The 27678-nt window shown below is 47.5% G+C and overlaps 1 protein-coding gene across 4 annotated transcripts in view; it reads left to right on the forward strand.

Moving 5' to 3' along the window:
- Window positions 1–27678, forward strand: part of CARMIL1 (capping protein regulator and myosin 1 linker 1) — a 250597-nt gene that overhangs the window by 199831 nt on the left and 23088 nt on the right. For all 4 annotated transcript variants that reach the window (XM_079148814.1, XM_079148815.1, XM_079148816.1 and 1 more), the window contains 4 exons: window positions 857–944; window positions 3127–3273; window positions 24238–24304; window positions 24525–24721. In XM_079148814.1, coding sequence (XP_079004940.1) covers window positions 857–944; window positions 3127–3273; window positions 24238–24304; window positions 24525–24721 — 499 coding nt within the window. The remainder of the gene's footprint in view (window positions 1–856; window positions 945–3126; window positions 3274–24237; window positions 24305–24524; window positions 24722–27678) is intronic.

Raw genomic sequence — 27678 nt, forward strand, 5'->3', positions numbered from 1 at the left:
TTTACAATTAAACAATTTTATTTTGACAACTCCTTTGCCTACTCTAAAACATACAAATTGTTGACTTCAAAAGAAGACTGACCTTATGAGACAGTATTGGAACGTGGGTATTTATCTCTCTGGCACATTTAAGTCATTGTGTGTTTATAACATCTGCACAGATGTGCATTAAAGTAGGGCTAGTTCGCCTGAGAAGACATGTGGAAGTTACACTCTTGTGAACACCACATTGCTAAAATGCTAACTGAAACCCCAGCCGTATGTGTGGCAGGAACCTTAGTGGCCAGGTCTGTTGGCAGAAACCTCACACCACTTTGGGCAGCTTTCGGAGGTCAGGCAAGAGGCCCCCAAACTGAAATTTCTACTAACCACTGTTGATAAAAGATAAAGACTCCTTTTCATTGTAAGTGGTAAGTCAAAGCAGAAGCAGTGTAACATGGTGCTGTTTGATGGGAAGAGGATTTTTAAAAGCTGGAGATATGCATGTCAGTATCTTAACTGAGCTTTAACACGCAGACTAGCCTTTCCTGACTTGCTCCAGCCTTGGGTTTTTTTTGCGCTCACGTCAGTTGGTGATTGGTGCCTCTCCGCTGGTGCACACGGCTCCCATTCAGCCCGTCTTTCTCCAGATGTCTTTCATTTCTGCCTTTGCATCTCAGGTTCTGAAATGGTCGAGGCAGGTGACATTGGTAAAGAAGGTCTCTTACCTGTGTGTTTGTGGCCGTCCTCAAGCTTGGTCCTTACCCTGGTTGCCGTTCGTACCTTCCCTTTTCAAAGACAGACTCTATTGCCAAGCAGGGGCGGGTCAGCCCAGCTCAGGTTAAAATGCTGCTCTGTCCTTTTGATTTCCACGTAGCGAGGTGAAACTGACAGTGGCCTCCTTCCTGTCGGACCGAATCGTGGACGAGATCCTGGACGCGCTCTCCCTCTGCCACCACAAGCTGGTGAGTGCTCTGCACGTCTGGCTCGGCTGCCAGCCTGGGAGCGGGCTTCTTTTCCATACCTCACTCCTTTGCAGCCTCAAGGGCTGAGGTTCTGGGTTTCTTCCTCCCCCTTCTGTTGGTTCCATCCATTTCTGGAACTTGTCAGAATTTCTTGGGAGGGAATGGCAGGTCAAAGCAGAAGCTATCACACCCAGAGATTTCACTCCTCGTTTAAGATGCAGGTCATAAGTTTTTGTAGATGATGTTGACGCCAAAGTCTAAAATTAACAGTTGTAATATGACTGACAATGCTCACTTTGTTGCTCTGGTTTGATTATTTCCAAATGGACTGTTCTTGACAACATGAAGGAAGCAGAACATCTGGAGTTCAAAGAAAGTATGAGAGAAAAATGGGCATGATCTAATGATGGACAGGTGCTGAGTACCCAGCAGGTGCCTTGGACAGAACCGTGATGAAAAGATAAATTTCCTTCAGACTAACCAAGCCGTGGGGGACTTCATTTCTAATTTCAGTGTATATGAAAAATATACACAGAATTCTCATGCGTGGAACTTGAAGTCCTCTGAGGCACGGATGAGCATTTATAGCTGGTTATATCTTATGTCTCAAAAATATTAGCAGTATGATACAATAGAAATCTCCCAGGCAATTTTTGACAGTTTTCTCCAGAGAAAGTATTTCAAGTTAACTGTATGGGCAGAGATGCCCAGTTTTATGGAGGCAAATTTTGGGGTGATAATAATAGAGAGGAACAGGAACAGTTTCTTCTGCACGAAGCAGACAGAAGAGAACAATGTATGAGAGTTCTCTTCCAAAATCCAGAAGATCAGGCATCTCTGCAACTGTTCAGATGCTGGCTGTGAATGGGGCTTGCCCACCCATGAGCAGTTACCAGTCCATTACTGTTCATCAGCTCAGGAGCCACCAGGAGGCAGCAGGAAACTTCCAGAGCAATTTGATATGGATACAATATCCAAACCATGTTTTTTTTCTATTTATTTTGTTTGTTTTGCTTTATCAATGTATTGATTTGTGCCAAACTGGAAACATATAAAATCCTGATTTATTACCACATTAAGTGAAGAAGCTCTTTCCTGGCACAGGGAGGAGCTACATCATGCAGTCTCCCAATGCAGACTTTCCTGTTTTAAAAAATAAACACAAGCAAAATCAATAGAGAATCCACTTTAAAACAGTTTATTGGTTCCCACAACTCTAAGAATAGCCTCAAAATGCTTACTTACACAGACGCTGGACGTTATATCAACATGCATGTGACAACCACACTTTGGAGTGTGAAGTTTGCACTTTTTTGCATTTTTCCTTCCTTGAGGAATTTACTCAAAAAGTATTGACATTTTCTATTTATTTAATTGAAAAAGAATTGCATTAGTGCCCTTATGTTGTTGTTTGAAACTTCCTTTTGAAATTAATGCTGCTGGTTTGAATTATAAAAAGTGGAATTCAGCCCTGCATGAAAGAAATGGTATTTTTGAAATGGGACTGTGTGCAGTGAGCTTCAGATACCATTTTCTCCAACTTAGGTTTAGTAGTGTTCTCAGAGCTTGCATGAACTCCTCAGATGCTTCTCCTTGTTTCAACAGAAGTCAAATTTCTGGTGTTGGATCAGTTCAACGCTGGAACTTTCTAATTTCAGCCCTGCTCATTCCACCTCTTTTCATTTAATTTTAATGTATATCTAAAATTTAAAAATGGAAATGTCATATGAAATACGATATTCCTTGTGTGAAAACTAGCAGTAATTATAATTTTTAAGTAATTTTCTTCTTTTTAGTATTCTAAAAATATTTAAACTTGCAATCATTTTATTTCTCTCCTTAGATACTTTAAAGCACTAGCCATAAGCACTATGAAATAAATCAGGTAATATGAAATTCGATGGCTATCAAATTAGATACTACCAAGTAAATCAGTAATAGATATGAAGAGTCTCAAATGAAATAAAAAGAGCACTGCTTATAGTATTGGACTAAGTAGTTTCCTCACTTGTGAAGGGGCATTTATAATTTCTTGCCCAAAACACTGTGCTCTCCAAAGAGGGTGACGAGAGGCAGGTGGCTCTGTGTGGCCCTGCTGAGAGCTGCCGTCCTCCAGGACCCGAGCTGAGCGCTGCCCCCCGCCGCCCTGCTGTAACTGCCTCTGGTGGTGTCCACCCTCTAGGCTGACCATTTCAGCAGACGCGTGCAGATCCTCCCTCAGCAGGAGTCCCTGGAGGTCGAGCTGGCTGAGAAGCCGGCCAAGCGCCCCCTCATCACGGCGGAGGACCTGACGGAGGCGGAGCGCTTGGAAGACCTGGATGCTTGCATGGTAAGACGCGTCCTTAGGGCCACCGTTATCCACCAGGGACTGCCTTACTGTGTTTTAGATATTTCAGTGTTTGAAGTCAGAAAAGCAGCACTGCCCACCCCATGCCGACCTTTGGTTCAGAAGCTGCAGGCACCCACGTGTGCGCAGCCCTTCCCAGGCTGTGGCCATCATGGGGAAACAGCCCCTAAATGGATTATAGGAGATTATGTGATGTTACAGCTTCTCCGTGATAGGAAAATGTCTTCAAACGAGGATCCAAAAGATATGGAGAAGGACTTTTTTGCAAATAAAATATATTAGGTGACTGTCTCTCGAGTCTACCATTTTTTCCTCTGCTGCAGCTTTTTGTTCTCTTGCTGTACTTTTTTGGCATCGCTTCACATTTGCATCTGGTTCATATGAGATTCCTTCGCATGCACTCGATGTGATGCATGGGGGAAGCTGCAAAGCGCTCCCCATTTACCTCACAGCCTGTTTCCATTCCTTACCCGTCTGCTAAATTTCACATGACGCATCCAGTCAGCCAGGTAACTACAGCATTCCGATTCTGGATACCTCCTTCCTCTGAGGACAATTTTACTGCAACGCTTATTTCATTATTTTAAAATTGATATGACCGGTAAACAGCTTCTCACTTAACCATGAAAACAGTTGTATGAGGTAGACACAGTGGCACATGACTGCAAGTCCCAGCTACTTGGGAGACTGAGGCAGGAGGATCATCAGGTTCAAAGCAAACCAGGCAAATTTACAAAATCCTGTCTCAAAACGAAAGATAAAAAATGCTGGGAATGCAACTCAGAGGTAGAGTGCTTGCCCAGCGTGCATGAGGCCAGGGGTTTCCCCATCACTTTAAAAAGACAGCATCAGCAAAAACAAAATCCCTAACAGTTGTAGTGAATCTGTTTCATCGCCTGTGTCTAAACATCCCTTAGTATATTTTACAAAAATATTCAATTTTAGCAACTCCTTATAATCTGAACGCATGTTAGTGAGACTGGTTTTGGGTTACTCATGTGCCCAAATGTTTCTGCATTAGCTTCTGAATTTAGTAAATTTTATTTGCAGCCATTGTTCTGGAATCGTGCTTGCTTTTAACTTTAAACACCAAGGATCTGATATGGAGAATATTATTTTTCCAACCTGAAAGGCAGTGTAATGTACTGAAATCTCCTTTTTTATAAAGCACTGTTATCATTTTCTTAAATCCTGTGAATAAAATACTTTAGTGCTCTTTATGGAAAGTGCTGTCATCTACAAGGAGAACAGCAGAGAAAGCCTCAAGTAAAATCCAGCATTTTAAATAAGACTCTAGTATCACCAGAAAAAGCTAAAAAATAATTTCTATGAAACTATATAAATCTAGAAATGTATTCAATCTGTATGTGGAAGGTTATCTAGTATTTTAGAATCTTGCTGGATTAGTACGTCATAAAGTGTATATTTAGTAAATGTTTTAAGTTTGTTCGCATTTCAAGGCACTAGAAGGGAGGCACTGTGTTATCACAAGGCTGGTCCCCAGAGCTCCGAGACTGGCCTTCAACTCAGTACTTGCAAACAGATCTGAACTGGAATGTAACAGCGACTCTACATTGCATGTGCCCTGCCAGAATTCTTCGTAAGATGGAAAGGGACAATGGGAATGTGAGCTCAGAGTGTGTTTTGTTGGGTGGGGGCCACTAGGTTTGGGGCTCTGGCTCTGGGAAAACTGGCTCCCCAGTGGTAACGAGGCTTTGGCTGTGTAAGTGCTGCTTGTGAGTAGTTTAGTTTTTTGTTTGATTCCTCCTATTTTGTTTTGCAAGTGGAAGAGAAAATCGTTCCCTTTAAGTAGAGTTGGCTCAGTGAAGTTGGAGGAAAGGGGACCTTTTTACATGCAGAGGCAGGGCCGCCATCCTCAGCACCTGTGGGTGGCTGAGCTGTGGCTGAGCTCTGCAGAGTGGCCGTGACACAGCAGGCAGGAGGGTCTCAGGGTCTGCCCAGCGCAGCGACCAGAGCGGAGCACAAGGGCCTATCCTGAGATGCGCACCTGCTGAATACGGGCCACCAACAAGGCTGTGGTGTGATCTCCAGAAAATGACAATGGCAAACACTTAGGTGAGCAGAACTTTTATTGTGGAAATAGCAATTTTGTGATAGTTTTTTTCTTTGTTGTTCTAATGAGGCTGATAAGTACTTAAGTAGTAGACAGCTAGAGTTAAATCTGCTACCCGTTTAATTAAAAATAACCCTCTCCTCTGCCCCCTCCGCCTGTCAGTGCTCAGCCACCCACAGAGGCCACCTTTGTGAGCTGTGGTCCATGCGGGGTTAGGGTTAGGGTTAAGATTAGGGTTAGGAATCCCTCCTGAAGGGAAGCTGTTTTCTGAGCTCTCAGCATCTCATTCTGAGCCAGTGTTCAAACTGACAGCTAATTGGGAAGAAATAAAGCGTGGTCTTTCAAATAGCCTGCCCTGTCACCTCTTGAAATAAAAATGGCACATCATCACAGTTTCTCTGGGACAGCTATTCCCGAGCATTTCAAGTTCACTACTCGTAGTTCAAAGGGAGAGGTCTCTAGGGCCATTTTCTAAACGTGTGAGGGTTTCCCTCAGAAGCATTTCCACCCACAGTGATGGAGGAAGTTAGGGCCAGCTGAACTGCTGTGTGGAAGACCATCCGAGTCGCTCTCATGCATGGCCTTCCCCATGTGGAGCCAGAGTCTGGCAGGCAGGGACTTCCCGGCTGCAGCTGGAGCCTGTGACTTACTCTTACCTGAGATGTTTGTTTACAGCCCAAAGAACAGTGAACCTTTCTGTAGGACCTTGCAAAGCCACAGTGACAGGTCACCCACTTCTACTTGCTGATGCAGGCACCAGTCCTGGCTCTTGACCAGGATGGTCATGATGTCTACGAAATGCATTTGTGGACGGTTCTTTAGCATACGTGGTAGAGATTTTTGGGTACCTCTTTTTTTTTTTCTTATTTCCTGTCCTTGGATTTATAATCTTTATGCTTTCTCCTCTGTCCAAAAGTCAGTTCCAGTTCAGTGTTTAAATCTCTGTAAAGATCCAGTAGTCACAATTGCACTGGGGAAGGTGTAGGGCATACATTGGGCAGAGGTATTCATGTCGACTTGAGTTTGAGGATTACCTTCCAGGACTTGGAAGCAGTAATCCAGTCCACATCATTGGCTTCTTTGGAGGAAGTCCAGGACCTAATAGTCATTGAATGTGGGCTTTGTCTAAGGGAAGGCTGAGGGAAGAATGTTGAGGGACTGTGGCCTGCTGGAGGTTGATAGCGTCTGGTCAACCTCAGTTCCAGAAGGTTAAAAACAAAACAAAACAAAAGGGATGTTCTTTTTAAACTGAGTGGCAGAAAGAGGGATCATATTCTAAAAACTCGTCCTTTTCTTTAACTGGAAAGAAACTAAGAGTGGTCTAGCTCATCAGGTGGGGTAGGGTGCAGTGGGGAGGGGATGGAGCAGTTACAATACCATGAAGTGTTTTCAGCCTATGTCCCCCTCGGTCCCAGAGCTTCTCCCGTCCCTTCAGCAATGAGCAGAAAATCACATTCTGTGAAAAGCCGACTTGCTCGCATAGGTGGGACATGCCTAGACCTGTGACCAGCTGGGTTTTTCTCTGCTCTTCACAACAGAGAACCAGCCGTGTCCTCACAGCAACCTAGAAATGTTTAGGCCTTATTAACATCACCACTTTAACAAGAAGACACAGAGGCAGAGAGAAATGCAGTCACTTGTCCAGAGCTACCCAGGGTTAGCTGAAGGCTGGCCTGTGGGCACAGAGCCTCTCTCTAGGCTGCCTGATCAGTGTGAGGACGGCATCCGTTGTCTGTTCCTTGCCATCAGAATGGTTTCCTCTGAGTTCCGTTAGACTGGTTGGCTTCTGTCAGTGCCTGCTGACCCTGATGCAGTGAGCAGGGGAGGCAGCCCCAGTGGTGGGCACAGCCGTGCTGCCACAGTGGGAACTGCTGACTGAGGACGGCTGAGGGACATGGCAGAGATCCACAGGTCCTACTGAGGACGGCTGGGGGGACGTGGCAGAGATTCACAGGTCCTACTGAGGATGGCTGGGGGGACGTGGCAGAGATCCACGGGTCCTACTTGTGTCCAGTTGTCGGAGATGAAATCTGCCCACTTAGCGGCTGAGTGGAATGTCCTATGACCCTGTGCGTCACCTTGCTGGTGACAGTGATTGACTGGCGTCCCTGTGTGCTGCTTATCTTTTCCACACACATGCCTCTCGCCAGGCGGAATGTGTCTTTCCGTGGGGTCTTCACTGTCCACAGACTGTCTGTCCTTCCCTGCAGTGGGTGTCTTAGGAAATCACTTTCTCACACATACCTTCAACTCTGGTTTCTCACTGGCCCCTGGGGTATGGAAGGCTGCAGTTCTTGAGCTTCTGGTTAATTTCTACATGTTTAATTTGTCACCAGATATAATATGCTGCCTTTAAAAACCAGCAGTTTGGGTTTGCCTGGCATGCCAACTGGGTGAAGAACTAGAACCAGCTCCTGAGGCCCAAGCAGCTCACTAATTGTATGATTCTCTCAGTTATTTTAATGAGTATCATACCAGTTTTAAATCAAAGGATATTCATGCAGAAGTGCAGTGCTTAATGCAATTCCTAGGAAAATAAATTTAAAAGGCTTGAATTACTCTGGAATATGTTTTTGTGAATCCTGTCTCCAATGACAAAGCAGCAATTATTTTCCCTTAATAATTTTAGCCTCACATTTTAATATATAATTTTTGAGATTTTTAATACAGACCAAAATTCAGCAAAGGTCTAGTTGACTTGGTCTAATACTAAATTTTAAACCAGTTTAAACAAATTACTTCATTTTATGGTACCAACCATTAAAAATTGAATAAATCTATTAACAATGCTACCAAGCAGACTCTTCTCGATATCTCATTTAAATATTGTCAGAATATCTCTTTTAAAATTAACTGCACTGATATTAGTATAGAAGGTTATTCAAATCATAATTACTGGTTTCTTCTTAAAATTTTATTCTGCGATGTTCTTTTCTTGTTGATATCTTTAGAAAATGGAGGCATAACTTTTTAAGCACTTGAAAGCAACCTATGAACACTCATTTGTTTCCAAGATCTTAATTTCAGAACTATAGTAAATCTCTAATGTGAAGGATGTTGTATGTTCTTCAAAGTGTCTGATCATTTTTGTGATAGCCCTCTGGTCAAATGCTGAGGGCACACTGCACATCTGGGAGAGTTCTGGTTCCCTGAGACCCAGTCACCTTGATATTTTTGTTTTTAACTAGCACGAGGAACACTGGCAGAGGCCCTATTCAAGGAACTCCCTAGAGATCTGCCATACATGAAACCTCACGGGGACACGGGGACATGGGGTCCTGGGGGGTGGGGGACACTACCCGCCCTCTGGTTATGGATGGCTGGGAGGAAACCCTTGCCTCCCTTGCCTTTCCCTGCAGGAGGCAGAGGGCTGGCCTGCCAGAGCCCTGCACTCTAGTGGGAGCCCGGCTGCCCAGCAGGAAGACAGGAGGCCCTGATAAATCCTCTCCATAAAATGACTTGGACCATTAGCTGGCTGTTCCTAGGCAGGGCTTCTCCAACCAGCATCTGAATTGGGCCTCTGACTTGTGGATTGAAAACAGCCATCTCTTCAGCTTAATTTTGACATGCAATGATAATTATAAAAGATGATTTTGGTCTTAAGAGCTAAACTAAATGATACTAATAACCTGCAGTATTATAAAATAGAAACCATTCTATTAATTCCTTTGTGTGTGTGCATGTGTGGAGTGTGTCTCTAAAGAGAAAATATTTTTAGTGCGTTTCAAAGTAAGTCCTTTACAAGCAGCTTGATTCAGTGACTTCACCAAATTCAGCCTCACTTTGCAGTACTTAGAAACCTCCTGCTTTTGAGTCTACCTCAGTGACATTTGCTTCAGTGATAGGAGACCAAATTATCACTGCTTCACAATTGAAATCAAAGACCGAATCCCTACTGGGTAAAAGATTTTTCTCTTCTGAGTTAATCAGTATTTAAATTAGGGTAGAACATTGTCCTTTGATACTAAGGAGGTGTGCTTACATATGTGTGTGGGGGGGGGGAGGGGTGCTTAAGAGAAAGGTCCATCTAAAGAGGAAGAGGATGGGGAGTCCTTAAAGTGGACTTGTTTACCCCAATGATGGATAAAGGGAAAGGCTGGACGAAGGTTCATGCGGCTCTCAAGAGGGCCAGAGGAGGCAGAAGTACTTCATGCTGTTGAGGTCTCAGCCGGTGGTGAGCTCTCAGAAGACCCCAGACCAAAAAGACAGACTGGGCCGTTGGTCCATCCAACAGATGTTTACTGTCCATGTACCATGTGTGGGTACCCTTGACTTCTCCTACAGACAAGGCAAACCAGTGTTTTGCCCACCAAGCACAGGTAAACTAGTGGTGGACCGCGAGCTAGCACACATGTAAATCTGCACACGGATTTGCTTATGTACTGGGAGACGTGTCCAGCACTGAAATAAGGTCAAGGAAAGCTTAAATTCATACAGGATACATCTTTCAGTCCTTCTGTCACAACTCATTAGTCATGAAATCCTTGTAACATTGTGACCAGGACTGAAATAAAACAAACTGTGAACATACATTATTGACACCACATATTTATTTCAGTTATATATGCATGTGTGTGTAAATGGGTGTGACACAGGTTTCTCATGAGTGGCCACAGTTTTCAAAGTCTGAGAAACAAGTCACAGCTCCTCGGGGGCCCCTGCAGAGGTGCAGGGTTAGAAGGAGACCTGGTACTTGCAGTCTCTGTCAAGTCTCACCTGTTTTTACCTGTTGCCTTGAGCCCCAAAGAATAGCTTTTCCTGAAGTGTGCTCTATTGCTCTGCGTTAAGAACCACTTCAATAAGTATCCCTGGAAAACTTGTGTGTTGTTTGCACACCCTGAACCATTGTGATGGTCACTGCTCATTTTATCTCAAAATGCCATTGTTGCAAATACATGCAGGAGAAATGGCGGGTCTTCACCAGGAGCAGTGGAAGTTCAGAGCAGTTCGCCTTGTATCCTATCCCGCAAGCACAGTAAATGACTTATACCTACCTCTGGTAATGTCAGTTGAAAAACTCAGCAACTGAATGTGCATTTGACGTGTGAAGAGTGGTCAGGCCTGAAGCAGCATCCTTTGTGGTATTCAGCAGTCATTCTGGCCTCACTCCCCTCCTCCTTTATGTTTATGTACTTATTTTAAAAAAAAAAACCTTGTTCTATATGGACCTCAATTCATTTTTGGATTCAAGAGGTTATTCATTAATAAAATGAAAAACTAGATATGGTGGAAAAGAGGAAGGTAGGTTGCTATGGAAGCACAGGGAAGCACGCCTTGCCTAGAGGAGGGGTATGATGGGGGGGATCCTTAGAGAGTGGCGTGGTCAGGGGCTTCCTGGGGAAAGGACATGGTAGGGGTAGGGCCTCCTGGAGGAGGGGCGTGACCAGGGACTTCTTAGGGCGGGGCTTCCTGTGGAGGGGTGTGGTTAGGCTTCCTGGGGCGGGCATTGTGGGGGAGCGTCCCTGGGGGCGGGGCCTCCTATGGGGGCGTGGTCAGGGCCTTCTTAGGGCGGTGCTTCCTGTGAAGGGGCGTGGCCAGGGGCCTCCTGGGAGAAGGTTCTGGGCCTCCTGCCTGGCGGCTGGCGCTGGCCGCAGCGCACTGAGAGGCATCTGAAGGGCTGGGAGGAAGATGAGTGAGTAGACCGGAGGGTGAGCGGCATACTCGGGGGGATGAGGCGAGAACGTCACAATTTGAAAACCTGTGGCTGTCGTGTTGGGTCAGGGTGTGACAGCAGTCGAAGGGAGGGGAGAGGGTGGGGAGGTGGGAGGGGAGCCTGAGTGGTCCCTGGCCGGTGGGTCTGTGTCCATGGTGTGTTCCAGGCACCCGGGAGCCACCGCCGGGGAGGCCACGGGCCGCGGGGTGGCGCCTGAAGACGCCAGCGTTTCTGTTCTGCCCTCTGGACACAGAGTGCCCGCGGGGCCCAGGCTGAGCGTCCAGGTCCGAGCTGGTGGTCAGCGGTGCCCACGAGGGCCACAGCTTGCGCAGCGCCAGGGCCGCTTCACCCCGGTGAACACGGTGGCCTCAGCTCCGCCGCCTCTTTCTTCTTTACGTCATGACATTTATCTCCGCTGTAAGCTTCAGTATTCAACTTGTAGCTGACACTTCCACTTAGATGTCCGTCAAACATCACGGATGGAGTCCCCACCCCTCCTTCCCCAGGGCTTCCCCACCCACCCAGCTACACGCAGCAGCTCTGCTCTGCCCACTTGTTCCCAGCCCTGCCACTCAGCCCCCATCGCACGTCACCCAAGCCGCCGAGATTCTTCCCCAGACCCCTGAAACGGTCTTGTAATGCTTGCTCCTGCCCTCACTGCTGCCTCCACAGTGACACCATCCTTCTCAGAGCCAGAGGAGCTTTCTAAAGTGGAAGCCAGATGAGTGTTAAAGAAGTCAAACCCTCTGACGACTTCATAAATTTGACAGATCAAATTTAGCCTCTTCCTTCTGGTCCCTAGGGTCTGTGATCTGACCCACCTCTCTTCTCTTGTTCTAGAATCCAAGCTCTCTTCCTTCCCCTTGCCAGGATGACTTTTTTCCTTTCTCTGGCAGGAGACATGGCTCCCACCTCAGCCCTTGTTCCTTCTGCTTGGAACACTGCTCTCCAGAGCATCCCTGTCTTTTCCCCACATTTTTGGTCTCAATTCACAGGTTTCTTTCTCAGAAACTTTCCTCAGGTCTTTGTCATGCTACCATATTGTCCTATTTTTATCTTCTCAGCACTTACCAGGACTTGAAATGATCTTATTCACTCCTCTGGTACATTTTGTCCATCTCCCCACGCTAGACTCTACCTTCCTGGAGGGCAGAGACTTTGTCCTGTTGAGTTCGTATCTACAGACTCTAGAGTGGTGCCTAGTAAGTTTTGCTTTACGGGGCTTTGCTTGATGGTCACGTATGTGGCTCTCCTTTCTTGTCGATCTCTGCACCTTCAGATTGCAGGACTTGTGACTTAATGATTGCTTTATAGCTGAGATCATCAGTAACTACCAGTCACAGTGAGTTTCTCTGGAAACTCTAGAAAATAACTCTGTGCCTGGGAAGTTTAAACTTAAACTTATGAGGCTCAGTTGGCGAGAACTGTCTGCAAGTTGTTCATGTGAGGACTGGAGTGCCCCTTGCTGTGACCAGCACTCATCATGGCAGCCACACCTGGCAGTATTTTAACCCGTTTTCCCATGGGAATCCCAGAGCACAGAGATGGTGACCCACTTGCCTCCTATTACACTGCTGCCTAAGGGTCCATCACACTTCCTAATGATGCGTGTCCTGGACGTGTTTCCTTTCTGCAGAACTCGTGGTCTTCAGGCTGGCCTGGGTCAGTGGAATTCTGGGGTGGGAAAGCCATCCCACTGAGGAGTTGCCCTGAGAGCCTGCTGGGTGACGTCCTCTAACCAGGGCTTTTTCTTCACTTATAAGTTTTACCCTTTTTCTCAGTGGATTTGGGGAGATTCTAACCTGAGCTGGCAAATCTATGCCCGTGCAGCTATATGGCAAGCAATGGCTGGGCTTGCAGGTACCTGAACTGAGGGAAGCAAGCAGCAGAGAGACCCAGGGTGCAGGACTTCAGCCCAGGGGCTACCCAATCAAAAACAAGCAGCAGAGAGGCCCAGGGTGCAGGACTGCAGCCCAGGGGCTCCCACTAAGAAACAAGCAGCAGAGAGGCCCAGGGTGCAGGACTGCAGCCCAGGGGCTACCCACTCAGAAACAAGCAGCAGAGAGGCCCAGGGTGCAGGACTGCAGCCCAGGGGCTACCCACTCAGAAACAAGCAGCAGAGAGGCCCAGGGTGCAGGACTGCAGCCCAGGGGCTACCCACTCAGAAACAAGCAGCAGAGAGGCCCAGGGTGCAGGAGACTGCAGCCCAGGGGTTCCCACTCAGAAACAAGCAGCAGAGAGACCCAGGGTGCAGGACTGCAGCCCAGGGGCTCCCACTCAGAAAGAAGAAGCAAGAGAAGCCCCAGGAGCTACGCACTCACAACTCGTTCTCCCAGTGAGGCCCCTGGTCAGCTGGTGTGCACTGTGTACCCTGAGCCCTGACTTTGAGGGTCTTCAGTTTTACCATCTACCCCAAGAGTGGAGGCTTAGTGAGGAGGAGTGGAATTACTTGGGATTAAATCTGTGAATGATACAAAGAAGTGACTTACTTCAAATGCCGGTGAACCTGGAATAGAAATTAGCATGTTGCTCTGATTAGGCTTTGGATCTACCCAGTAGGTGAGGCTGGATCAACCCAAGTGATTCTCTCAATCTCCAGTTGTTCTAGTCACACTTCGGAAAGGATAATTGGCTCAGGATGAGTGGGCCTTCATTTTGCAGCTCACCTGCAGAAACTCAGAGAGTTGGTGGCTTATCTAAACCTCAGTTTCCCCAAATGCACCTCAGAGGGAAATGCACCTCACTGTGGATTGTACATTTAGGACTTTTCCATATCTCAGGGCTGAGGACAGACCTCTGTCACAGACTGTTCCTTAACAAAAGCAAAATCTACAGTCAGTGACTGTTAGCTTGGCCTTTGATACGTGTGCAGAATACTAAACAGAGCTGAGCTGTAGGTGTGTGCCTGCAAGACAAACCAGCGTTTTCCCTTGAAAGCCACTTTGAATCCCCTTCAGCCTTTGACCAAGTTCTCAGTTGAAATCCCCAAGGGCCACACGCAGTTTAGCAGGGCCAAAATGACTTTTCTTTGAAAAGATTTCAGAGCGCTCTATTATGAACATAGCAAAATCTAGCAATGCTTCTAGTTCTGTGCTGGGTGGCCTGCACCCCAGGGGACTGGATGCATGGGCCTCCCATGTGCCATTATTTGATGCTGAGACCTTAAGCTTTAGAGAATGTCAGAGAAAGATTCAAAAGGGGTTTGTTTAGTTAACACTAAGTCAAGACAACAAATAAGAACCGCACCCATACATGCTGAAGACCTTTCTTTTGTCATTATAAATTAAGGCCATAGTGGCTTATAAGCATGTTTCATAGAAAATTTGCCAAGCTTTCCTCTGTAGCTTGAGTATAACTCATTAACTACTTTTAAAATGAGATCAAAGCCCATGAAAGTTCAAAAGTGGCAAACAATGCTGCATTGACAGATTTTTCTCAGCCAAAATAGACTGTTAATAAAAATTATGTAGGTTATGGGAAAATAAGCTCTCGTAACGTGTCTATAATTTAGAGAAGGGTATTTTGAGAATCCACCTCTTTAGATAATCGCACTTGAGAATCCTTCAGAAGAGGGGTTAATTACAAGGAGTTAAGCTGAAGATGACAAGGATCTTGGTTTCCAGGCCAGACAGGTTTTAGGGTCTGCTGTTTAACCATCTTCACCAGAGCTCTGTCTGAGGCTGAGGAGTTGGGTAAGAGGACTGTAGGACCCAGTCTCAGAAAAGCCTAGGATCTGAGCCCCATTTGTGACAGGCTGATGACTTTGTCGATGACTGCAGCCCCATGCAGAATCCCCCCTCCCGGCCCTAATACCATCCTCTGTTTTATAGCCTGAGCTCGACTCAGCCCTTCACTGCAGTAAAGAAAATTGTTGCAGGCGTTAACCTGCTCTTTGTCAGTGGCGCTATTAACGTAACTTCAGTCATCTTTGTAGAGGTGATGTTCCATGCAGAGATCCATTTGTTATGTTAAGCATTTTAGGCTGATTTTAAAATCCATCTTGATGTCATTTAACCACGATGTCCATTATGGAGAAGAGGATTTGAAGGTACTGCTAACATGCTCATTCTCACCTTCCATGGTAAGTGGAGTTTCCACAAGTTCTGGATTTAAAATATATTCCTCAGGTATGAAACTCAGTGGCGTTTTCCCCATTGTTTATTCTTTCACCACAAAGAAAATGCTGAAATTATATTCAAGTTTTTATGATCATTGAAGTAATATTGTGTTTAACAGTGAAAAAACATTCTTAAAGAATTTCCAACTTTTTCAAAGTACTCCAGGACACAGACCTGACCCATTGTTAGTAAATAGTATGCTTCTACACTCCCAGCATGAATGCTGGCTCTTGGAGAGAAATGTTTGATTGAAATCAGTGTCACATAATTTCATTCTTCTGACTGCTCTTTGAAAAATGTATTATATTATGTTCGCCTTTGAAAGTGAACATTCAAGTATGAAATTTCACTTTTGCATCAGTTGCAAGATGAGTTAAAATGGATAAGTGGCCAATCGTTTCCTGTTTCCTTTCAAGAGCATGGTAAATGGGAAGGTAAAGATTTAATTTTCTCATATCAAAAAATATGGCAAATCTGGAAAATAAGGAAATGAGCCAATTCATTTCAGAACAGAACCCTGCTGTGGCCTTTCCAATAGCCTCTGACCAGTGCTGTTCTCTGGGTGTTTTTAGCATCTCGATGCAGCTTAGCTTCTACGGGAAACGAGTCTGGATGTAAAGTGAACAAGTGTGGTGTGAGTGCTGGGTTTCATGCTGCATTCACGGGAGGTGGCACATCACTCACTCTCTGGCCCTGCTGCTCTGTCCACCAGTTTATCGCCACTTCCTCGCAGTTGAGGGTATCCATGCCCCTCCTCTTCTGGGCTTTCAGGGGAACCGCTATGCAGCTCTCGTCGTAGGAGAGCCAGCATCTCTTCCAAAGCAGGATTCATACCACCTCAGACTTTTGAAATGGAAATGCACTGAAATTATTCTCTAATCTACTAGTTGAGCCCACTTCTTTGACTAGATATTGAAGGGTATAAATCAACTAAGAGTTGCTGGGTTTGGATTCCCTTTGAGCATTGACTCAGTGGCAGATCCAGTAGGACATGCTTAATTTCTATAATCTAGTTCATCAAACAGGGATTACCTGTATCCATTTTTAACCTGTACGGAAAAGCACGAGGTGACCTGAGGATATCTTATATCAAAAAGCAAGAATCAGCTAATCCAAAGCAATCATTTCAAGGACAAAAAATCTAGTTTGAAAGGGCTCCTCTGGGACATTCTGAACACCAGGAAGAATAATGACAGCAATAGTTTATAATACATTGGATTAATTTTTTAAAATCCATGTGTTTATAGGATACCCAGAAAATGTAATGAGAGCAGAGGTGCAGAGGGTTTTACAGAGGAAAGGCAGCTAACAAGGAAAGAAATAGCAAGTTTCAATTTTGAAGCTCCTGTTGTATAAATTGAGGAAAGAATTGTCAGTAGCTGTTTAACCGTAGATTTTTCTGCGTGAACTAAAAGAATCCCCTTGCTGAGTTGTTAATTGCAAGGAAAGTGGGACTTTGGATGAAGCTTCATCGAGTCCCCACCCCAATCAAAGGATCGAGTTAGTGTCAACACAAGTGTGGGGACCACCTGATGTGGCCACCTGTCCTGACTCAGTACAGCCCCACCGCAGCACCCAGTGTGGCAGGTGTGCTGGAAGCATCTCACCTGAATCTCGGGCGGACAGATGGCTGCAGGACGCGGAGAATCTGTGAAAGGGCCTGGCTTCTTTGAGAAGGTCAATGCTATGGAAGAGAAAAGCAGGTGGGGTGCAGGAAGGAGGTGTGCTGGATTGTATGAGAGGAGTGATTTGTTACCGTTTATGATGGGTGGATTCTCCATCAGACCCTGGGTCTAAACGAGGGAGGGTGCCATTGTGAAGGACAGTGGAGAAGACTGCGTGTGACCGCGGTGTGTGCGTTGGATATTGTGTAGCTGCTGTTAATTGGGGTAGGTGTGATCACCACGCAAGGTTACATGGGAGTGAACAGTTCTCAGGGTATGTATGTAGAGGCGTTCAAGGGTGAAATGCCAGCATGTCAACCACCCGTAAATGGTTCAGCCAGACACGTGTGTACACACGTGTGAGAGGACTAGAGAAACCAGCTGTCTTCTTCCCGTCCTCAGCCCGTCAGTGCACTTCCTGCTCGCCAAGTCTCTACTGGCTTTCTGAAAGGAAGTGCTGAGTGTCAGACGAAAGGCTTGCCTATGTTTGGCAAACAGGGTGACCCCAGTTAAGGTTCAAGCAAAGCCCCTCGAGTGAGAGCTGTGATAATGGAGAGTTGGCACTGAGTCTTCCTTCTTACTTGGGACCTCTGGCTCTGGAAGACGCTGCCGGCCTCCTGAGTGGAGGGAAGGAAGCCGTTCTTGATGCTCGGTGGCGGCGGCGACACTTAGAACACACTTGCTCACAGAGCCTATTTCTTCCCGCGTGTCATAGCAGATCACCTTTATCCCAAGGGGTGACCATCAGACCAGCTGTTGGTCACGGTTACTGTCAGGAGGTGGCCATGGTGGTGTGGATGGTCATTCACATGAGCTCCTATGACAGCATCTGTGGAAAAAGTCCACATAGTCCTCAAACACAGGGAGCCAGAGGGGTCCTGTAAGTGTTTCCGAGTGGTCTTTGGGTGTCCCTAAGAAGTTATTTTGAAAGGACCCCCAGTGCACGCTCCTGTGCTCCTGCCTCCCTGAAGAGCCAGCAGTTGGCAGATCGGCCTTCTTGATCTGTCGGTGTATCCTGGAGTCTGGGAGCGCAGGGCCGCTGGGGGTGCCCCACTGCCGTCCCTCCCTGCAAGAGGGCTCAGTGCACAGCAGGAGCCCAGCGGCATCTGTGGACTCCTGAGTGACAGGGAGCACCAGATGTCGTGGGGGCCCACGTGGCCACCGCTGTTGCCTTCCCGAGGACCCTCACTGGTGACTGGCACTTCTGAACATGTGCTCGTGGCAGTGAAGTGTTGGTTGATGTGCGTCAGGGTCACGTGGGCTGCAAGTGACCTTGTACATGTACACCTTTCTTCCCTCAACTTTATCTTCTGAGATTCACTCACATTGCTCCTTGTGAAGGGTTTTGTTTTTTTTTTCCTTTTAACTGCTGTTCCATCATTTAAATGCTGTTCCATTCCTCATCCAGTTTCTGGCTATGAGAAGTCCCTTCTTACTAATGTCCTCCTACTCTACTCTTTCACTTTGAGACTAAGGGTGAAAATGATCATATTAAGCCAGCTCATTACCATGACCACATTAATCATCTTTTCACCACGGTGACAAAATACCTGAGAAAATCAACTTAAAGGAGGAAAGATTTATTTTGGCTCATGGCTTCAGAGGTCTCTATCCACGGTCCGCTTGAGCTGAGGCAGAATGTCATGGCAGGAGGGCATAGTGGAGGAAAGCTCAGCTCATGGTGGCCAGGAGTGGGGAGTGACACAGCCTCCGTGACCTCCATCCTCCCACTAGGCCCGCCTCCTGAAGTTTCCACCAGCTGGGAACCAAGCCTCCCACACATAAGCCTTTGGGGGGCATTGCAAATCGGAACCATAACAACACTCAGTCGCTGGAGTTCTGGGAGGTCACTGATGGGCACTGTGTGCCAGGCACCGGGCTAGCGCTCTGTAGGCATAATTCTATTTAATTCTCACAGTGGTTTTTTTATAAGCTATAAAACTCAGGCCTCGTTTTGCAAAAGCATTGGCCCAGTCCCACTGCCCAGTAGGTGGCAGATTCAGGCTTTGAGCCCATTCTTGGCTTCCCCAGCCTCAAGTGTGCGTTGTGCCCCACTTCCTGGGCCGGGTGGGAGAGGTCTCTTGGAGTCACCAGTGCCTCAAGGAGCTCCAAAAAACGTGCAGGCGTGGAGGGTGAGCCTCTCTGTGAGGGAGCAGGGGTGTCTGTTGCCAGGACTCCTGTTCAGAGGAATACTCTGCTTGCCTGTCACCTCAGGATTTAAGCCAATTGGGACGTTCCTCGCCTTCACTCATAGTGATCACAAGGTGCATAATTGGGACGGAGTACCTGTGTTCTTGAGTTAACTTTTCAGAAATAGAGGTAAGTGTAGAATTATCTCTGGGGCCTTACCATCAACTGTGTTGCTCACCGGTGCACCCATGAGTACACCTTTCTGGAAGCTCCTGAGGGGACCTGTGTTAACATGGACAGGAGTCTTTATTTCAGGCAATTCACAAAGGTCTGAAAATATATTTTTACTTTTCCACTTCCATTCAGCAAGCATGCTATGCTCATTTAATGGGTTGTGAAATGAATCATATTTAAAGAAAATTGTCCAATAACTGTACGAAATTAGAATTGAGGACTGAGCCTTGCGGACACGGCTGGTGGAGGCCTTGCTGAGCAGCGAGGGCTGAGGCGCAGGTGGTGATGGGTGCTGCCACTCCTGGGCTGCCTTTCCTCCGAGGAGACCCAGGCCATTTGTGTGCACAAAGGGGGAACGCTGTGTTCTCATTCCGTTTTATGTCGTGAGCATTGAAACAAGAATAAAGAGCTTTATAAAGAAGTCATTAGCAGCTGGCTGGAGTAGGTGGCCTGTCTCCCGGGTCCCGGGGTGGAAAGAATTCCCCTGACACCCCTGCTGCTCTCACAGCATGGAATTGATGTTTTTCTACAGCTGGAAATGTTATTTTTTCTTTTATCAATATTCAAAATATTAAAAGCACTATCAACTGTGAAAGATGGACAGTGGGATTTTTAAAAAGTATTTAATTGGAATTGAACATAAGACGTAAGGTGACCTAAATTCCCACTAGGGAATCGGGTATCCTGAAGATTTAGTGACACTTCGAGCAGTTAACTGCGGGATCCTGGTATCACAACCTTTCCTGAAAAGCTTTGGTAACCAAGTGGGCAAGAGTCCAACCTGGATGCACCCTGGAGTGCTTTGCAGGCATGTGGTCTGTAAGGGCCCCTGGAGGGGCTTCCTGTGCCCACAGAGGCGCTGTCCCCACTGTTGCTGGGATGGCTCTGTGGCCCCAGAGACAGGATTCGCAGGGCTTCCTATCACCCACCCATCATCCTGTCCACCCTGTGCCCCCAGAGCTGACAATGTCACCAGCCCCCAAGTGGGGTTATGCTGTGGGCTTGGTAAATGGCATTTGGAACACACTCAGCAGGAGCCAGTGTCTGTGTAAAATCGTCTGCAGCTTTTCAAGCTGTCACTGCGCTTCTGCTTGTGAACAGCTGGGCTGGCTGCCTCCTGCCGTGACTGTGTGGGCCCCCTTCAGGCCTGTTCCTTTGCTAAGAAGGCTTCTTGTGTATTTGGCGTTTCTGTTTGTGAATGGTGTCTCCCTCCCTTCTTTGGCGATGCTGTTGCTTTATCTCTCTCCCATTCATGTGTTTTTCCTTTCTTTTTGCTGCATGGAGACTCTCTGCTGCACAAGCGTAAGTATTTCTGGCGGCTCTGCAGCTTCTGGCTGTACTAGTTGACATTCCTGTGCTCCCTTTGCTTCCGCGCTGCCTGGCTGGCCTCCCAGGAGGCTGAGCGCCTCATCCATCTGCAGATCCTGAGTGAAATAGGCAACACTTCAGAGACGAGACTGGGTTTTACAAGATGGTCCAGCTGGTGAAATGGGCCATGAATTTAAACCATCCCAGCTGTGTGCCTGGGAGCACTTGGGCTGCTGGTAGAGTGGTGCCAGCCTTCAAGGGGACAGCACCACCCATTCACATAATGAGGAGCAGACACCATTACTAACCTTACTACGTTTTTTCTGATTCTTGTCATATCACTTGTTTTGGGCCCAGAATTACAGAAAATTGGCAACATGATTTGTATCTTCTACTGGAAAATTTTCCTAGTCTGCTTCTCAATTGATACCATTTTGATTTTTTGGTCTATGGAAGGAAAAAGTAATTATGAATTGCTGAGCTTGGAATGAGAGTATTATTTATTATTCTTTGTGCACACTTGGCAAAAACAAAAACATTTTTTCATGATGATATAAGCAATTTAACTGTCCTTTAAAAAAATAAGTATGTCTAGCAATCCTTATTAAAAGTGGGTTTGACAGGGAAAAAATGTTGTGTTGTTTATGAGGTTCCAACATGGCACTTAACTTGTGGTTAAAGTGGACATATCTCTGCTGAGCTACGTCAAAACAAAAACACTTTTAGATCTGTTATAGAAATTGTATCAAATGGGCAAGACTTTAGAATAATGTGGAATTGATGCTGCTTTTGGATTCTTGGAAAACAGCTGTGTGTGGGGGCGGGTATTTACTGATGTCAAGATAAAGACGCCTATGTTTAGGCTTTCCTTCTAAAATTCCATTTTCAAATAAAGGTTTAACACATTTTTTCCTCATATTTCTTCAGGATACGAATATTGAAAATTGCTTTACTCAAAACATGCATTTTAAAAGTTACCTCCATCTAGGTTTAAAGTAGTCGTTGGCAGGGCTACCCATGAGTGGATTTCTGAATGTGCACCTCTTCTGCCTCCGCTGCTGGCCTAGGTCTGCAGCCATACCACTCCCAACGTGCCCAGTCTCATCAGCTGACCACCTTCATCTTATGGGCAGTTCATGATCTCCTGACTTGGGAAGTAGGCATTGACAAGTATCCAAGGAAGGTCAGCCAGGACTAAGAAACAGCCTGAGATCATTAGCCCTTTCATTCTGGACCAAAGAGTAGAGAGCTAACAGTTCTAAGGAAGGTGGTAAAGGCAGGTTTTCCAGGATGCAGTCAGTTGACCCCGAAGCTGTGGGGAGGAGAGAGGGGTGCAGATAACCTTGGCTTCTGGAGAAGCAGTGAATACTTGCTCCTGAATACCCAGCTGCTGGACACCCGATGTTCACTCTCACATTTCCTTCCACTCTGGGTTCACACGTCACGGGATTATCAGTGGGCCAGGAAGAATGAGCAAGTCTGTGTTCTCTAGGAAGAAGAAAATCCCCAAGGAAGGAAAGAACTGTGTGAGAGAAATAAGGTTCATTTTTTCCTCTCTATTATGGTAGGATCCTATGAGGAAAAGAGATTGAAACTGATTGCATTCTTAATACCAATTACAGAAACTAGCCTGATTATAAGTTCTCCTATTTTTGCTAAAAGCCATTATCCCTGTCCCATGGCAAAACTTCAGAATTAACAGATAAAACAAATACAATGAAAGAGTATTATGGGAAACATAATGAGACGTTACGTACATTTCTGAGGAACTTACAAAATATAGGAAAGCAACGGAATGAGCTAGACTGCATTTTTCTGATATTCTAAATTTTTATACTCTGGTTTATGGCATCAGAAAACACAATCCCAGGGAGGAAACTAGTTCCCCCTTTTGACTGTTGTGGGCCACCCAAAATCCTGTTTTTTTCTTAGTACATCCTTAATCCTTGTGTTTTTTAATACATCTCTAAAATTAGCTAACTGACCCATTTACAGATGGGTGTCAGTTTGCAAGTGAGTTTCTATGTATGCATGCTTATTCATATATATGTGTGTGTTCTCTCAAATACTTAAAAGTTATTCTTGCATATTCAAAATGTTAAAATTTTCATGTATTTACATGTATTTGATAGCCATTGTAAATGCTTTAGTGAGAGGGAAATTTGAGCCAGATTATTTTTGCCCATGAATATTTTCTATAAAATCTTACAAGAGACACAGGGAGGAAAAAAAATGGAAGATACCTTTAGTTCATGCACTTTTAAACTTCTTTTCTGTTTTCTTTGTGACTGCCTAAATGAAATTGGCTGGAAATTATATCCCGGGCTCCTCCCTGAGCCTCTTCCTGCCTGGTGTGCGCAAGGTGGTTAGAATCCTGAACTCTCCCAGCTAAGCGCAGCGGATCCTTGGGGACTTTCAGCTCCTGGGAATTAGTTATTTTCAGAGGTTGTCCTCTGAACAGAGCAGCGGGGCCTCTCCTCAGGGCCAGCCTCAGCGCCATGGGGGAGCCCTGCCTTCAGACGGACCCCTCAGCAGCTGCATTGTGTGGTCCCTGCTCCTACTCAGCCTGCAGACCTCTTGCTTTGTAGGTAGCTGGCCTTAGGTTGTCTGCCTCCAACACAGCCTCACAAGAACCAGCTCAACCAGTTTCATTTTATATTACAGGAAAACTGTTCTGGATTTAAATACAATTGCTCATGTTTTTCTCTCAGCAGTAAATAATAGCAAAAGAATGCTATTATTAAAGCTGTCCTAATTGCTAAAACCACAAAGTTGTTTGCTTTTAAAGGTCATTATGAACCCATTTATTCTTTGAACAAGAAATGTTTTTCAATCGTGGAGTTTTTGAGGAAGGCTTGGATGATAACCCATTAAATCAGAGTACTCAAACTAACTTCTTCAGTTATGTTAGCTCATAATTTATACAAATCCCAGTTTGAGCCTCTCTGCACTCCATCTGCCAGTGTATGACAGCTAGCAGTGTGGCGGCCGACCCTCCCTGGCTACTCCTGCCACGCCTCCACAAATGGCGACTTTATCACCTCTGTGACTTGGACTTGGCATCTGAGGTCATTTGTGCAGCTGATGACAGTTTCCCTCCAGCTTTGACCTTTGTGTGTTCCTGTTGAAGGACAGATAAAGTCTTTTTGAGGGTAGATGCTAATGCTGGGCAAGTGCTCGTGGGTTTTAGCCTTGGTTAAAGGACCAGCAGAACCCAGGACTTCCTGCTGAGATGCACCAGTTGACTGGCTTCTGGGTGGGCACCTTTCCTACCTGGACTTTGCCTGTGATATGATGATCCACAGTTTGGTAGTGAACCATGAAACATAAAGAGTCACCCTGCTGAGGTCATTGGAGTGAGACACTCAGTGAGCTGCGTGGTGTTGCTGTGGCAGTGCACAGCTACGGCTGTGAAGATCCTGTGTTGGTCTTCCCTGACTGGTTCCTATAGCCTTTGAGTTTCTTTCTGTCCACCTTGACATTCTCATGTTCAGCCTGGTGTTGAAGCTGTATTGTTTGTTGTTTTTTCTGACTGGGGGACAGACTTTTGCTAGTTAGGACTGGGAAAGCAGAACAGAATTAGCTGTATCATTAGGGAAACAGCGGAGTTAGCCACTTCAGTCTTGAGTCCGGCCATCAGCTGTACCGAGCCCTCCTGTAAAGAAGTGAAACCCGATGGGAGTTTAATTGGGTGGCCTGGAGCGTTCTGAAGTTGGAAGGTGAGTGTCCTGTGATGCCTAAATGCTTTCTGTATGTTATTGCCAGATGACTCCTAAATCCAAGAGGAAGAGCATCCATAGCCGAATGCTGCGGCCAGTGTCCAGGGCCTTTGGTGAGTACAGTGTCCCTCGTGACCCGGAAACAGCCCCAGCAAGGACCTCCTGCCACTCTGGGGGACAGTTCTTAGGGATCCTCTGTATGGGTAACAACCAAGACTTAGGTGGTTTGTGAGAGGGTGTTTGCTGTTTCCTGATAGAATTACAGTGGCTTTCAGGAATTTTCTGACCATCTCTCTGCATTGCTTTTTGACCTCAGGCTTTGTTTTATTTTAGAAATGGAGTTTGACCTTGATAAAGCCCTGGAAGAGGTGCCAATTCACATAGAAGACCCACCATTCCCATCCGCCAGGCAGGAGAAACGGAGCTCAGGGTTTATCTCTGAGCTGCCCTCTGAGGAGGGCAAGAAGCTGGAACACTTCACCAAGCTGCGGCCCCGTCGGAACAAGAAGCAGCCACCCTCACAGGCCGCGGTAGGCGCCCTGGCCCCGTCCCTGTCCTTCTGGGAGGGTGCTCGGGTCCCTAATTCAGGACCCAAGGGCCTCTCTGCACAGGGGGCATGTGCACAGTCTCAAACTGGGGCTCAGTAGCTCCCTGGGAAGCACGGGTGAGACAAGCAGGCTGGGTCTAGGCCCCTGGGGGCGTCTGGTGAAGAGGCGAAGGTCACCACCAGGGAGTTCAGTCCTGATGAAGTGTTTGCAGCCAGCGTGGTACAGGACCCTGCACGCCCCTGGGCTCTGGACCCTGGGCCTGGTGACCCCAGTGCCATGTGGTGAGGAAGGCCCATGGGGCTGACCGGCAGCACTGGTGCCTCTGTGACGGGAGGACATGCTGTGTGGCCCGCCCACCTCCCTCTGCTCATAGCCACGCTGCTGTACAGACCTTCCTGACCTTCTTCCCTGTCCCTGCGCTGCTCCCAGACCGTCCTCTCCACCTCCTCACTCCGAGGTCACTCTCGCCCAGTCCTGAGCCCATGGCTCTTCCGCCACTGTCACCTCATGTGGTGTCCCAGCAGCGATCGGACACTCCATCTTTCAGGAAGGTATTGTCCCACTGGCCACCTCCAGCCATGGCCATCACGATGCCATCTCAGCTGCCCAGTCTCTGTGCTGACCTCTGCACATTCAGGAATCCGCGTGCCCCGCGTGCCTCCTGAGCTCAAGGGTCCAGAGCACCTCGCACTCACCCAGGGCCTCTTCCCTGCCAGCCTGTCCTTCCTGTCCTGTCCTCTCCCCGTGGGCGGCACTGAAGAGTCAGAAGCCAGGTGTGATCCTCGTCTCCTGCCCGTATCCTCACCCTGCTCTGGCCCCGCCCTGTCCTTCCATGCTACAGCCCTTTCCTCCTTGCTTTCCTGGGCTCAGAGCGACTTCCCGGTGGTTCCCATCTCACTGACCGGCCTCTTTCCCAGAAGCACTCCGCCTCTTGCCCTTGTCATCAAGGGCTGGTTATGCACAGTGCACAGCCTGAGCAGCCCTCCTGGGGCCATCCTGGCGGCGAGGTCACGCTCCCACCACAGGTTCTTCTCGGCCTGCTTCTCCTCGCCTGTGGGTTTTGGGTGGCAGGCCAGTGGCTTCCTGTCCTTGGTGTGCTCAGTGCTCACTGTGGGTGGAGTGCAGAGGGTGCTCATGTGCTTCCTGGGTAAGTGGTGGACAGTCGGGACCTGATCCACGCAGTCTGCAGTAGTCTGCACTTCAGATCAGGCTGTGGTTTTGTTTGGTTTACTTTTCCTCATCTGAGTCTGAATAGCTTCATACAGTTTCCAAAAAATAGGAAAAGGCCCTCTACTGCCTATGTGCCCAGTTTACCAGATTTTAGATTTTTTAGTGCACTCTTGCATGACCTTAAAGGAATGGACCTTTTCCTTTTAGATAAGGGAGAGTCCTCTTCAGACAGGGAGGAAGACAGCTGCCACGCAGAGGGCCTGAGTGGATTCTGGATCGTTACTGAGCAGCGGTTTCTCTCAGGCTCTGTCCATGTTGAGAATAGTTAATAGTATGACTCGCGTGGCCTCAGTCTCCCCACAGTCAAGTGACAGACATGTGACATGGGACCCTCAGAAATGAAGACCCAAAGGAATGGGAAGGCCGCATGTTCCTGGGCTGGCGTTGGAGGAGAGGGGGCAGGGGTGGAGTGAGAAGACCAGGTGGTGTCTGATGGCCACGGCCCGCAGCAGCGGGGCTGTGCATTCGGATCCTCCCTGTGTCCCTGCATCTCAGGGATCGGGCTGTCCCTCTCCTCCAGGCACAGAGAGGCAGCTGTGGCACGAAGGGTTTTCGTCCTCCCCTGCCCAGCTCCAAAGGCAAAGACTAATTTTTTTTTTAATGACAAGAAATAAAATATGCAGTGCTTTTCCCACGTAAGCGTGCACAGGAGTGCTTGGAGGTTCTGCAGCCGGTGGCCCACAGTGCCCCTTGCAGTGGCAGAGCAGGCTGTGACCCACCGAACCTGGATGAGCTCCTTCCTGAAATACCAGCAGTGACTGCGCCATTGTAGGAAGTAAATGGAATACAAGTGCTCGATCCCACCTCAAAGGCAAAGGTTGCTCTTCAGAGCCAGCCTTGTGCCAGGCGGGCTGCTGAGGCCTGTGCCCTGCCGCCCCCCCAGGGTGGCCAAGGTGGAGGAGCAGCGGTCTGCCTCAGCCCTCCGGCCGCTCTGCTGCCCTCATGCACGGGGACGTCTTCACCACAGGAGGAGGAAGATACTTCTACAGAAATTCCTACTCTGAATTATTTTCTCAGTTGAGGTGACTTTCAGTAGTTTTGGCTTTGGGGGAGAGAACCTCACCTGGCCAGAAAGGCCATTTCTGAAGTGGCTCAGAGCACGCAGAAAGGGAGGTCATGCCATAGTGGGGTGGTGCTGGCACTCGGGACAGACCTCTCATGTGTCAGCTCCCCGACGTCCTGAGGTTCATTCTGGCTGCCGTCCACATGGGTGTCCCCACGGCCACTCAGGCTGCCTTTGTCTTATGGCTCTGCCTTGCTTTGGTCCTTGGGGTCCCATCCTTCCAGTTGGAGGATGATGCAAAGCCCGAGGGTACACCAGGAGGTGTCATGGTCCAGGTCTGGCAGGGGACTTCACTTTCTTCTGAGTGCTTCCAGCCACAGTGTGACCAGAGGGCTGCCTAGTGGTTCTGACCTCAGCTGCTGGGACAGAGTGTGGCCAACTCCATGGCACTTCCCACTGGCACCACCCCCCCCCAGCTGGGGATGCAGGTCCCTAGACTAGGACCCTGGCTGTGGGTACAGGTATCCCTAAGTAAGGACCCTGACTGTGGGTGCTCATACTCTCTTGAGGACCCTGACCCACAGGATTGGCTCTGGCTCTGCCAGCAGTGAGAATTGCCTCCCTATGAAAGGTGGGCTTTCATCTACTTATTCAAGGGCATAGGGAGCCAGGGCAGATAACTGGCTCTCACGGGCGTCCTGTGAAT

Source organism: Sciurus vulgaris, assembly GCF_902686455.1.
Source record: "Sciurus vulgaris genome assembly, chromosome: 7".
Lineage (NCBI taxonomy): Eukaryota > Metazoa > Chordata > Mammalia > Rodentia > Sciuridae > Sciurus > Sciurus vulgaris.